Consider the following 15,016-nt stretch of genomic DNA (forward strand, 5'->3'; position numbering starts at 1 on the left):
CTTCCATATGCTATTTTTAGTATTTGCATGCATGATTTAAGTAGGATTCATACTCTGTAAAATCTAGCTTATTTTAGCTTCTAAAAATATTTATTTAGAAATGTAAAACTGATTACACTGAGTACTGTCTTCCTCTTTTTTAAATGATAAAAAGTCAACACCTCGAGTTTTATTTCATGTATTGCCTCAGATATTATCTTCCCTTTACACATAGAATGTGTGGCAATTCCCATTTTTTAATAAAAGCTGAAAAAAACAATGAGCTGTGTTTTGAAATTGTGTGGCCCTTATACTAACTGCAGGCCTGTCTGAGTGTGAGATTTGGAAACGTATCTCAGACAGTATGGCAGGGACAGAGCAATGAAGTTACCACAGAATTACGTTAAAAAAAAAAAAAAAAAGCCTTTACCCTTCTAGATGGTGAAGTCATATCCTGACCAGAGGAGGAAGTGGCAGGTCACTGGGCTCAAACTTATCAGATGCTGTGCATCACACTGCATACTGCTGACGGTTTTCAGTTGTTTCTCTAACAACCGAAAGCGCGCTCACTAGGAGTAGTCTGAATTCAAAATGCTGAAGAGAAAACCATCCAATGTTTCAGAGAAGGAAAAGCATCAAAAACCAAAGGTAAGGTAATCTCATAATCCCATACAGAATCAAAGAAAACCAGACCTATTTAATGGAAAGCAAACAACTGCACACACACAAACACATACACACACACACACTTATTGTGATCACTGTTGTGATCGGTGGCAAATATGGAAGAAATGGTATTGCAAAGCAAGATGTAAAAATTACCCGCTGTAACTTTTGTCTCCAAGGGCATATTTGTTCACTTACTTCTGGAACAGAAATTTGAGTTCAGATTACCAACTTCATAGAAATCAATTTGGTGATCTCTATTAGAGAGATTGATATAATGAAATCTTTGTGTATATTCTTAATGACTATGAACTTGTTAATGTCTGTCTGTTTGAAATTTATCTGTTAAGAGTTTAGTTCTATATAATACATTTAGTTATGAGAAAGTTATAAAGTGGAAATATTTTTGTTAAAAATATCTTTGTAATTTTTGAATAGTAAAACATCCCTTGGTATAGGGATGTATTTTTCCTACTTTCTCCCTTGAAACTGTACTAGAAGGAATATTGAGCTATGTTTTGAGAAGCATCAAAATGCTATACAAATTTTAGAAACTGGTAATATATGGGACAGTATTCTGTTCCTTGTCTTGACAATATTCATTGCTTTTTTAAAAAAAGTCAATCATGGTATAACACCGATTAGATTCTGTTGTAGAACTGCAAATTAGATCATTAGTCACATAAAAGAAATTATTTATGAAACACTGGTGTCAGAAATTTCTTCAATGTTTCTATATTTCTTGATTTTCTTAGGTGAATAAAATTTTAATGTGTTTGTGAGATAAATAATAGCTAATTCCAGAAGTTTTTTTAAGGGATTGATTTATTGTCCATTTTTGGTCTTTATTTGTTGGGCACCTGCTTTTAGATAAAAGGTTTGGGGATTGATTCTGATCTTCTGAATTAATGTGTCATTGAAGAGTGCTCAATATTTTTAAAATGTTTGGAAGATTCCATGATACTTGTCTGAAAGAAACTGAAAATGATTTGCAATCTTTGGAAACTGAGCATAAATGAGTTTCAATATTAATTCTTCTGACGCAAGGATCTGATAAAGGACAGACTAGTATCTTTAGTTAAAAATACAGCTGGTAAGATATGACTTCTGTCTTTTCTCCTAATACAATAAAAATTCACGATAACAGTCTTCAAAGAGTACAAAGAAGCACTTTTGCTTCCATTTAAGAAAATTTGGTATAAAACTTACTCGACTAAAGTCAACAAATTATTCGGTTGACAAGGATACGTTGTGAGGACATCACAAAACTATAAGAAACAGTGGCTTTCCTCCAAGTATTTAAAAGTTAAAGTTACAAAAACAATGCAGACTGTGTTATATGGTGAGCTACTGTCATATTTATGTCATTAAACTATTTTAAGCATGATGCTTTGAATGTAGCATTGCATTTTGACTTAACAGGAGTTACTGTAATGTGAGTACAGTATTGTTTATTTTATTGACTTATTTACTCATGAAATTAAAAACATACCTGATAAAATACACATCTGGGAACAAAATATATCAGAGAAAATATTCACAGTGGAAACATACTCACTTTTGTTTTATGAATTTTCCATTTTCTTTAGAGAAATGGCTTCATTCTATTTGAATTTAGAGAAATATGTGACTATGTGTACACCGGTGTGTTTTCACACATTTGCTTTCAACTGGTTTTTTTCTTTTTAACATAGAAATGATAGTTTTCCAATTACTGTAATTGTATATTAGAAAAACTCCTCTTTCATCTTAGTTTATATTTCTTTGCTCAGTAATTTTCTTCGCATAATTTATGAATAGAGAGTGGAATTCATCAGGGATGGCAGAGAGGTATACTATGAACATCACTACAACAATGGCAATAGAATGAGAATTGGAAATCCCTTCATCTCCTGGAGGAAACAAAGGGGCTTGTACTCTGTTCTCAAAATTCCTGGGATCTGTTTGTTTTCAATTGTAAATGTTAAAATAAGTAAAAAGTTACAACATTTAAAAATTGAGGGAAATATAATTATCAAGTTCATTTTAAGTCCCATGTTTCTGTTTCAGGTTACCTAGTACTCATTCAAAAGCCTCATGTTACCTCAATACAAACAATAGAACTTTTCATTTGAAAAGGAAATAAATGGAGGACATTATTATTAGTATTTTCAAGTAGGTCCTAGAGATATGAGAAGGTTAAAAGCATTCTTTAGTATAACATACAGTAATTGATCTTTGACTTCTAGGATCAAAATAAGTTATTGTTTTTTATATTCGCAAGAATTATCAATAAACATTTGTGAATAAAAATAAACCAAAGCATGTTAAAATACAATTTCCAATATCTATAATTTTTCACGAATATTCCCTATTTTTCATCTTTTATTTGTCAATTTCTCTATTTTTGGTATGGGTTCTTTCTTTTGAATAGCACATCAGTAAAACCAATAGCCTTCAGATTTATTCGAAGACATTCATAGCATAGGCCAAGAAGAAGAAACTAGGGATATTCCACATAGGATACTGGAAGGTTCTTGGAGAATTATTGCTGTAGAAACTCATGATATGTGCTGGAAAGTAAATATATTAGAACAAATTTAATATGTCCCAGAATGCTCTATAATGTTGACGAAAATTCTGAATTATGAGAGAACTTTGATGAACAGTGATCAAGCAGTCTACTTTTAAGATAGCTAAAAAATAGCCTTCCTGAGCACACATGCAAGGTACTGCACCTTCCTTCTTGAATTATTTTGCCTTCTACCACATTGTCTCCTCTACTGATAGTGATTTTTAACTTTTAACATACACGGATTCACATTTGATAACATAGTATTGTAATGCACTTTATAATACTAAAATTACAGAATACAACAATTTCCTTTATCTGTGTTTTCAATTAAAATGCTTTATTTCTTTTTATGTTTTTATTACCTTTTATTACATACCAGTTTCTGTGCACAGAGATTTTAAATTATCATTTTATTTTAGAGGAAGAGAGAGAGAGAAAGAGAGCGAGCAAGCTAGAGAGATAGCACACCCCTAGCTGTGGTTTACTCCCCAGTTACCTGCAATGGCCATGATGGGCAGAGCCAAAACCAGGGACAAGGACCTCAATATAAGTCTCCCATGTGAGTGACAAGACCAAAATTCTTGAACTTTCATATACTGCCTCCCAGGGTCTGCACTGGTGAGTAGCTGGCTACAGGAGTCAGATCCAGGAATTCAGTCTAGGTAATGCAACAAGAGGTACAAGAACCTTAACCATGATGTCAAACACCCACCTCCCGATATTTTTGTATACTCATTTAATTAATATTTTTAACAACTCTGTGAGATGATCACTCTTATTTAATTTCACAAATGAAGTTTCTAAGACAGCTAGAAGGTTACTTACCTAGAACTAAGATATATTGGTGAAAAATTAGACCCGCATCCATAAAATCTCCAGTTTGACTGCAGACTGGCCTTTCCACTCTACCGAGAGGCCTGCTGACCTGTCAAGTGTACTCTCTTTGTTACTTCTTTTCATTAAACTTAGGTAGCATGCTTACTGCTAAAAAAAAAAAAAAAAAAAAAGAGAGAGAGAGAGAGAGAGAAAAGAAAAAGAAAACTGTGTGATGTGACATGCTAGATCACTTGGAGAAGTTCATGGAAGTGAAATTCTGAAAGAAGCTTATTTTGTTGCAAAAAATTTTTAAAATCTATGAATATAGGTCTTCAAAATCTTCATTAGAATAAATACTATGAAAAAAGTTTGCCTGAATTTCAAAAATCTTAGCACAAACTCTTTTCAATTCCTTCAATTGGAAGTTACCTTGTATGATCATACTGTCATTATTAAAAAATAATAGAACAGTAAGTATAATTTCTATTTTTGTCTTGTCAGCCAAAATGTAAGGATACTAGGTAAACCATATTATTAAAAGCCTCTTTACTTTGGGAGGAAGCTCCTCCATCTCTATCTCCAATGAAATGCAGGAAGTACATCTAATAAATTTAAAAAATTTACTCATACTCAGATATTCAAATTGTCAAAAAAATCCCTAATATTGAAGTAAGTAAAACCACACATCTTCCTTTGCATCTAGAATAATATCTTCCATGTAGAAGACATTCAATAAATATGTATAAAATGAGTGAGGCTGGAGCCACGGCTCAATAGGCTAATCCTCCGCCTAGTGGCGCCGGCACACCGGGTTCTAGTCCTGGTTGGGGCGCCAGATTCTGTCCCGGTTGCTCCTCTTCCAGGCCAGCTCTCTGCTGTGGCCTGGGAGTGCAGTGGAGGATGGCCCAAGTGCTTGGGCCCTGCACTCCCATGGGAGACCAGGAGGAAGCACCTGGCTGCTGGCTTCAGATCGGCGCAGCGCGCCGGCCGTAGCAACCATTTTGGGGGTGAACCAATGGAAGGAAGACCTTTCTCTCTGTCTGTCTCTCTCAACTGTCTAACTCTGCCTGTCAAAAAATACAATACAATACAAAACAATACAATAAAAAAATAAAATGAGTGAAGCTTCTTGATTCTACTCTGTATACTAACTACATACCAGTTCAAGTATGGAATATTACTAGTGCTTGTGCCTTCATTATTTTTGGTAACAATTTCCTGGAATATATATATAGTGAAGTATGTGTGCATGTGTGTAAATACAATTGTAATTCTTTTTAAAGATGTATTTTAACAATAATTCCGATATACCAAATGTTGTGCATGAATACCAAGAGAAGCTTACTGTTACATAAAAGTAGACCATTGTTCCAGGTTAGAGAATTTTAGAGATTTTGAAAATACAAATGAATAGACCTAAAAAATGAAACTTGGTGACTATGATTAGAACAACTTGACCTTTGCTTGACCACAAGTAATGATCTATTAATAAATTTTAACTTAGTATTGTTTTTGTTTTTAGTCTAAGAGATTCATGTACCACCATCATTTAAAAGGGAAACATTCGAATAATGGCAGTTCTTGAAATAGCTTTTTTTTCTCCCATTCTTTTTAATCTAAAGTGCATACTAAATGAGACACCATTAGTGTCACAGATGCTAATTTTCACTAGCAATGACTGAAGTGGCAGTCTTTTCCATTTGCATTTGATCCTAGCAATGATGAGAGGTGATGAGTTGATTATGCGCTGTTTTCACTGCACTGCCCGCTGTGCAAATTTATGCTCCTAGACAAGGATGACACATAGTTGTGGCATTAAGAGCTTTCTTCATTGTTTTTTGTATCAAGACCGTTAAGATATATTTTAACTCTTATCTTACCAGGTAAGAGAAGTTCTCACATGCACTGATGCTTAACTTGAAGCCAAGCACTTGCAAAAGGGATTCCTGTCTACTATTTTATGTAATCTTCTCCACATCTCTTAGATGGGCATTAATTTTTTCTTCTGTTTACAGGAAACAAAGCCATCCATTAGATGTGAAATATTTTGCCCAAGGTATCCTAACTAGTAACAAGAAACTGATTTGAGATTTGTGGATCAGTTACCTTTTTTGAAGTCTGTCCTTCCTCTCACCATCACTACTCTGATTCTTTTCTCTTTTCTAGGGCTTTGTAGGATATGAATGGGTAGGTACTCAAGTTTATCGCAAGTAAGAATTAAAAGGTTTAGGGCCAAACAGTTGTCTATACTTGAAAAGTGTCTAGCAGTATGCTGAAAGGCAAGAGATAAATGGCAGAGACATGGTGGAAGAGTTGCTTCTCTTCGGGTTGGAAATTTATATATTATACCCTATAGAAAGAGTATAAAGTGGCTCTTTGGACTATCAGTGTACCAGATTGGTTAAAAAATAACATTAGCCATCCCTTATCTCCTGAATCTCCCCTTATCTTGCTTTGGCAGCTAAATGACTCCCTTTTCTTAGAAAATTGTGTGCATTTTTAGAAAGTGGAATAAAATCTGTACTACACTACCTACATTTCCAAATTTAGCATTGCCAAACTGATTCATTGCGCCTCCTTTCTAGAGTTGAGAACTTTGGTGAACTCTTAGAAACAAAACATTCATATTAGTTTCTTAGCTAATCAGTCATCCATTGAGAATTGATTGATAAGCTCTCTTTGGTGGTAGATAAAGTTATTCTTGCTTAGCCAGAGTCATTCGTTACTGCAGTTAACTCCTTCCCCCCCAACCATGGGAAGAGCTTTGGAAGTTTTCACCTAGTCTGTATTAGTTTGCTAGAGCTGCTATAACAAAATATCACAGACTGGCTGGCTTACACAGCATAAACATATGTTCTCACAGTTCTGGAAATTGGAAGGTAAACAGAAATGTATTTTCTCACATTTGCAGAAGTTGGGAGGCACAGATAAAAATGCTGTCAGGGCTGGTTTCCTCTGAGGGCCATGATCTGCTCCGTGCCTGTCTTCAGCTTGCACGTAGTTGTCTACTTGCTGATTCTGCCTCTGCATACTTGCCTCTGGTGTATCTATTTTGGGGTCTTACAATCATTGTATTAGGACACCAGCAGAACTGGATTGGGGTTCATCCTAGTGGCTGCATGTTTAACTTAATTATCTTTTGAAAGGCCTTATTTGCAAATAAAGTCATGTTCTGAGGTGCTGGAGGTTAGAGTTTCAGCACATGATTTTGACAGCTCACCTTTCAGCTTGTAACATAGTCCATGATCTCCTACTCATCGAAAACGAGGATTTGATTTTCTTTAATTCCTTCCTTTCAATTACCCCAGTTCCCTCTCTAGTTCCAGTTGACACATGCCCAAAGGCTGCCAGCCCCAAATCTGACCTGAGATCTTCACTGCAGTGCCTCCCTTTTATCTACTTTCTCCAGTCTTTTTTCTTATTCTGCCTTCTCCCATCCAGTTACACCTCTGCTACATCCCACTAAGCTCCCATTATGAATCATTTGAAAAGCAATAAAAATAAAACATCTGTTCTACCCCATTGAGGAGTGCTATGTTGGAATGATCTGACATATTTTATAAAACTGCTTGTAGTTGGTCCAACTACCAAATCTGGATTAGATGGTGTAGGGAAGCCCATGTTCCTGATGCTTTAACACCCCCGCCCCCCATACCTTCCATCCCTTAGTCTAGGATGCATTTGCATATTTTTTCCAACACATGAAATCCTATCTGTTTGAATACTGAACTGGACTAGAAACCTTCAAGAAAGTCTCCACAAATTATGCAAAATCAGCGTATTTGGGGACCATCCAACATACGAGGGGCAACAAGAACTAAAGTTAGAAAGAAGTTTTGAGGGTCATGTTTTCCTATTTCCAATCAAGGGAACTTGGAACAGTTGATTAAACATCTTTTGAACCTCAGTATGGTAGACCTGAAAGGGGGGAATATTAAAGCATGTACCATAGGGTTAATGAGAAAATTCAATTAATTACCACATGTAATTTTACCAGCCTATACTACAGGCTTATTCTCTCCCTCTTCTAATTTTATACTACTTGTTTCATGCCTCCACTCTTTCTGTTGCCAGTGCACCGAACTGTGTCCTCCCAGCTAGATCACCATCACGATCCAAGAGTATGTCTTATTCCTAATTGCACATCTGGGATTTATGTTGCGAATTCAAGAATTTCTCCCAGTTTGTCTAACTTTCAGTCTTTGTGTACTCTCTATTACACGTTGGCTTCCTCCAAAAAAAACATTTCAAGTACAGACAATCGTAGTGATTTCTCAGCATACTTACAATGAATATGGGATGAATAATGGGTAATATTAGTCATTTATAGAAGTAACTTGTTTCAGAAGATAGTTTGTAAATGGGTCACTGATAGGGATCTGAGCAACACCAACATCTAAATAAAGTACCTGTTTCTAGAATTGGAGGTAGTGAAACAGAACAGTAATCACCATAGTATAATCTGGCTGAAGAGATCAAAGAGCTTAGCAAAAGGATGGTGCTCTGCAAGGAGCTCGTAAGCGTATGGGAGAGTTGAAATTTGCCCTGGTGTCAGCAGAACAATGAATAGTAGCTTAAGCAAAATCCCACCTGGCTCAGCAGATTTGTTCACGTGGGTGAGATGTACAGACCAGGCTATCGCAATAGCTGTGGTCTCTAGGGTTGATATTACCTCGCTGACTTTATTATGATTCCACTACATTAATCAAACTTCCAGAGATGATCTGGAGCCTCATGTAGTGCTTGCTTCTTCCAGGGGAGATAATTATTTGATCAGTCAACAGGAATAAGCATTCTTCTTGACAGATGAATTTATCACAGCAAATGAAGACTCGGTATTGCCATTTTTGGTATCTTATCAGTTTGCTTTATCAGTCAGTAGCCCTGAGGTTGTTTATTTCCATGAAATAAAGATTCTGTACCTCTGCAAGTGAGACTAACATTGGGAATAGAGATCTGATCGAAATATTGACTTCCTGAAATGACTGGCCTGAGTTGACAACTGGCCTCTCTTGCAGAAGCAGCTCTACATAAAAAAAAAAAAAAAAGAAGACAAGTAAATAGGAAGTTTCTTTTCTATGTTTTTCATAACATTTGCAGCTGAAACTCTAGGAATAAGACTCAAGATACATTGACCTTATATCAAATCTTATTTGGTGGTAGAGATGTGGTACCAGTATAGCTAATTGGTTTAAGAGAGCAAATTGAACTTTTGGAGTATTTTTCCTCAATACTTTACCTAGTTTGGTGATTCAAATGATTTTTAAAAATTAAATAAAATCATCATACTATACAATTAAACATATTCATTTTTATGTTTATATTTTCTTTCTATTGTTGGTTGTTGCATAGCCATCATTTTTTCTTTTGTTTGTTGATTATTGGTTTGAGTTACTTAAGATTTAACATCTATAAAATTGAAATTGTATTAAGATTATGAATATTTCAGTATATAAGTCATTACCAAGGAAACTTTAAAAATGCAATTCTTTCAAAGACAAATGTGCTATACTCGTTGGACATTACATTGTAGGTCAAAGGTTTATCAAAAACTAAGTTCATTTCTACCATAGTTATTACATTCCAATACCACTGTTAACCTCTTAATATATGAAAATATTCCTTTGGCCAAATCCAAGTTTTTTGAAAGGGAAATAAATGTAACTGACAATGAAGGAAGTGTAGACTCAAATCATCACTTCCAAATATCCTCACATGAACTTACTACAATTTTTCCCACCCATTCTTTGCCTGTTTGCGATTACATATCATATATTTGCCCCACATAAACATGTCTGTTCTTACTAAGAAAAAAACGTTTAAATTCGTAAGAGCAATGGCAGTGGTGCTGCCTGCGGTGGGAATGTTTATAAGCTTTATGATATTAACTGCAGCACTCAACCTCAGGTAGCATAAAGCATGCAAAAAAGAACTTTCTGTCAGTTTTATTATTTCTAAAAAGGTTCCCCTTGAAGCAGAAGAGTGACCTTGCTCTGCTGAGCTGACATATGCCACTGGATTAATGGCCGGGCTCTGCTGGAGGGAAGCTCACAGAAACATTACAACCCCAGAAGCTGGGCTGGCGGTGACCATTAATCAGGGCGACCAAAATCATGCATCAAACACACTCATTTAAAAGTAGTAAAAATGACTCAAAAACAACTTTTTGAGAATTAGCTTATTGTTTGTCGTTACTTATGTTCAAGGAGATCACTGTATGACTAAAATATGCCTTGGGGAGACCTTTTAAAACAAGGTTCTTCCATCCTCAGGGGCCAAGAGGATGCAGAGGGTATGTAAGACAAATGGCAGTTACAGGGAGTTTTTGTTCCCGAGAACATGATGGGAAAGTTTATTAATGGATTCTATTTTCCATATTAATTTTCACACCTTTATTTAATCATGATTTCAAAGTAATGGTACTTTAGAGTTGGCCCCTTAGAGAGATTTTATTTTTAAAACTGGAATGATAGGATGCAGTGATATTAACATGTGACCGGGAAACTTGTTAGAAACATTTTCAGAGAACTAATGTTTGAGTCAACATATTCAAGTATTTAAAATGTGAAAAAAAATCACACTATATATCCTTCCATTGTGTTATTTAATGAAAAATTTTCAAAATTTTTTTCTCTCTTTGATTATTGAAAAGAATAAAAGGTTAGCATCAAAATCATGAGCAGTATCATTCAATTTAACTTAGCTGATAATGTTACTTGATTTTTTCAATGATTTTTGTTTAATGATTTTATAAATTTTTATTTATGCACTTTCATTTTATTTGAAAAGGAGAGAGACAGGATCAGAGATCTTCTACCCATTGGTCCATGCCACATATACCTACAACAGCCAGTGTTGGACCAGGATAACACCAAGAACTTAAAACTCACCCCACTATGGGTGAGAGGGATGCACCTGCTAGATCCATCTCCTGCTGACTCTCAGGGTATAAATTAGCAGGTAGCTGGAATCAGAAGTGGGGCAGAGACCTGAACCTAAGCACTCCAACACTGGATATGTATATCCTAAGGAGAGTTTTAGTTACTATGATCAATACTTGCCTTACTCTTGTTTTTTTTTAAAAAACCATTGGTGATAAACTGATTAGACATAATTTATCTTTTATTCTGTAAAACTTTGCCTATTGGGTTAATAATAACATATAAAATACATTCGATAAAATTCCATTAATGGGTATTACAAATAGGTGAACTAGACACTTGTTAAGAAAACTGATGGCTGGGGCTGGTGCAGTGGCGCACTAGGTTAATCTTCCACCTGCAGCACTGGCATCCCATATGGGCGCCGGTTCTAGTCCCAGTTGCTCCTCTTCCAATCCGGCTCTCTGCTATGGCCTGGGAAAGCAGCAGAGGATGGCCTGGGTCCTTGGGCCCCTGCACCCGCATGGGAGACCAGGAGGAGGCACCTGGCTCCTGGCTTCGGATCAGCGCAGCTCCAGCCGTTGAGGCCATTTGGGGAGTGAACCAATGGAAGAAAGACCTTTCTCTCTTGTCTCTCTCTCTCACTGTCTGTAACTCTACCTGTCAAATAAATAAATAAAATCTTAAAAAAAAAACCTGATGGCAAAGATTATAGTTAATGTAGTAAGACGTGTTGTCATCAGTATTTCAATTATATTCTTCTTCTGAATAACATTTGGCTTCTTTTCTCATAAGCATCAATATTACCTTTTCTGCTTTAGCTATATCCTACACAAGAGCATCATTTATGCAGAATTGTTTGTTTTTGAAGATTATAGGATTACTGTAGTTGATATAATGTGACCATTTAAATATCACTTAGTATTTGTCAATAAATAGGAAAAAATCAAATACACAATGGAAAGTTAATTTCTACATTTATATAAAAATGATAATTGTAACTGGAAATTTAAATCACCCATTCTTGGTATTGTCTTGCCTGTAGTAAGGTGCCTAGAAAACAGCATCAGTAATGTGAAATGTGCTCAAGTAAGCTATCTTTTTTTTTTTTTAGAATTGTTTATTTATTTGAAAGGCAGAGTTATGGAGAGGGAAAGAGAGAGAGAGAATCTTCCATCTGCTGCTTCACTCCCTAGATGGCCACAAGAGCCAGGACTGGGCCAGGCTGAAGCCAGGAGTCTCCCACATGAGTGCAGGGGCCCAAGCACTTGGACCATCCTCCGCAGCTTTCCCAGACCATGAGCAGGGAGCTGGATGGGAAGTGGATCAGCCAGGACAGTAACCAGTGCCCATATGAGATGCCAGTGTCACAGGCGGTGGCTTTACCTGCTGTGCCACAAAGCTGGCCCCAAAGCTACTTATCTTTGAGTGAGGATGGCAAATGCATGAAATACATACTGTATATAGTTGCTCATTCCTCTCTTTTTCCTCCAAATATCCATTATGTTCTGGAACTATTGTAGACGTGGTAAATCTTAAGGCTAAGCCTGAAGGTGACTTCAGAATCTTTCTGAACAATGCTCTCCAGGGAACTTTCATCTGTTCCAGATCAAGTATTGAAAATCTCTTGTCAATTTTGGTTTAGAGTCATAGTTCGTCCAGACAATGGAAAATCCTAGTGTAATATATCTGTACCAAATACGAAACACTTTTCTAGTGACTAAATTTATTATGTTCACTAGCAACTGTATTTCTTTCGCTCACTCCATTGAAAGTTTGGAAGAGAATCATATCAGATACTAGATGCAATTTTGTCATCTAGTTACCCTTATTACATACTTGTATAATGTGTTGTACCACCATTTTGTTGCTTTTTGATACTTTTAGCAATCAACATTTTTTAATTTTTGATTTCTAAGGAGAAATTCAGTTAAAAACTATACAACTAAAATCCTTCAACTGATTTTTTAAGATGACTAAGCCAATTGAAATTGTATTGATTTCAGCTAATTTCACTTTAAAAATCTCTGATCATTTCAATTGGTCATTCTGTAGACTAACTATAAATGATATAGGTATGTGCCTATGAACATAAAATTACTTTAATGTATGAAATAGTACAAATAAGTATTTGTAACTAAATAAATATAAATTTCCAATGTGACATTTACTATATATTGTAATTTAATTTATTTTGTGTATAAATAGAGTCTGCTTATAGGAATTGCTTCTATAGAGTTGCATACGTTTCACTTGACTATGGCTCTGTTTAATTCTCATGATGTGAAATTATTTAGTCAAGGACACCAACAGAGTACACATTACTCCAGCGTAGATTCTTCTCTTATTCATACAGCCTTTACCCCAGTACAAAATTTAGCCATAGAAGCTACAGCGTGTTTACTCTGAACTACATAACACAAAGCCTATGATCTTTCATTAAACGTTAGTTATCTTCATCGATCACAATGTGATTAAATTATAATCTGCTTTTTTTTTTTTGACTAACCATGAAATAATTTTGACATTGAACTTGAAGAGTAATGTGAATCATGTCAGCTACTATACTTTTCCCCAAGCCTCCCAACCGTAGGATTTTTCCTTGGAGGTGCTATAGCATTTAGGTGGAGGGGCATTCAACACACACTTAATTGGCATCAGCAAATAGTTTCCCAAAGAAGTGAGGATGGAAGGTAGCACTTGATCCTGACCCTGAAGAATGAACTAACAAGAAGTGTCAGAGGTTCTGCTAAATCAGATTGACTGGCATTGCCTGATACCGTGGACATCAACAATGTGCCACAAACTGAATTTAAGCTTTATTTTATTGACTGGAGAAGAGTTACTTAAACAGTCTAAACTTCAGTTCTCATCTATAAACTGCAACATTAATTCTTAATTTCAGGTTATGCTTATTTAAAGATATTAAAAGTACATGGCATTGCACAATTCTTGGCACACAGCAAGCTTGCAATAACCATCACAGTGATGCAGAGCAAGCTTTACATTTTGAGAAGGAGAATGCAATGATGAGACTTGGTCCTTTAGAGAAGTTAATCTAGAAGTGTGATGTTAGATGATTAGAGAGGTAAGACTTTGGGGGTAAGAGCTGACAGTTGTTGCATTGGCTCAGGAATTGGCATGTGTTTGAGTGTATGTAATGAAAAAATGCTTACAATAAATATTTGCATAATGAATTGAATAGATGTGGAGGCTGGAGGGTATGTTTTTATGGTGCATTACAATTTACATTCTGTGTCCAGACTCCCTAAAGAGCGGTGAGCAAATATAAGTCTCCGACAGTGCAGGTGGGGAGTTCAGAGGCAGAACCAAAACCTATACCCACGGGCACCAGCACATATGCACAGAAGTCCTCTTGTTGACACACCTGCCTTCCAGGCCAAACCCAAGCAGACAGTGACTATGTGCTAGAGCAGGTGTAACAATGTGATCCTGGAGAAATTTGTAAAGATTTGCAGGGAGTGGTGGCATAATACATATTTCATAAGGATAATGAGAAACCATTTTGTGTACTTGCTTATGAATTCAATAGCCAAGAAAGGGAGAGAGAATGAATAGGAAGTAGGCAATAAAACAACAATGTAGGAGTGAGGGGGTCAAATAGAAGATTCCCCCCCCCCCCAAAGAAACCTTGTATTTAAGGAATACAAACTTACGCATTTCACAAGTACAACTTTAGGAATATAGTGATTTTCCCACCATACCGCCCCTCCCACCCCCCACCCCCCCCCATTCCCAGTCCCATTCTCTGGAAGTTTTTACACTAATGAAAACAAGAAGCTAAGCAGTTCAGGGTAGTGTGATCATGATCATATTTTTAAAAGATTTTTATTTATCTTTATTCGGCAAGATTTTAAAGAACTGGTGCTATCAAGTGACTGAACTTCTGCCACATTATACTTTTCTACTTGAAAAAGATATTTAAGATATATTAAAATGCTACTTAAGACATCATCTTGACTAAAATACAGTCTCATAACTTCTATTCAGTTTCTGAAAGTGTAGTATGACTTTCAGTCTGTGGATGCAAAGGAACTAAAGAGATAAAGTTGTATTTAACGTATGCAGAGGCATCACTGATCATTTTAAACATTTGAGT

At 35.9% G+C, this 15,016-nt stretch overlaps 1 protein-coding gene across 5 annotated transcripts in view; it reads left to right on the forward strand.

Moving 5' to 3' along the window:
- Window positions 1-15,016, forward strand: part of SAMSN1 (SAM domain, SH3 domain and nuclear localization signals 1) — a 548,989-nt gene that overhangs the window by 485,237 nt on the left and 48,736 nt on the right. Inside the window, exon 1 of one of the 5 annotated variants that reach the window (XM_062206666.1) lies at window positions 508-627. The exons of the other annotated variants lie outside the window; for them this stretch is intronic. Coding sequence (XP_062062650.1) covers window positions 571-627 — 57 coding nt within the window. The 5' untranslated portion in view covers window positions 508-570. Of the gene's footprint in view, window positions 1-507; window positions 628-15,016 lie in introns of those variants that run through there. 5 annotated transcript variants of the gene reach the window in all.

Source organism: Lepus europaeus, chromosome 2, assembly GCF_033115175.1.
Source record: "Lepus europaeus isolate LE1 chromosome 2, mLepTim1.pri, whole genome shotgun sequence".
Taxonomy (NCBI): Eukaryota; Metazoa; Chordata; class Mammalia; order Lagomorpha; family Leporidae; genus Lepus; species Lepus europaeus.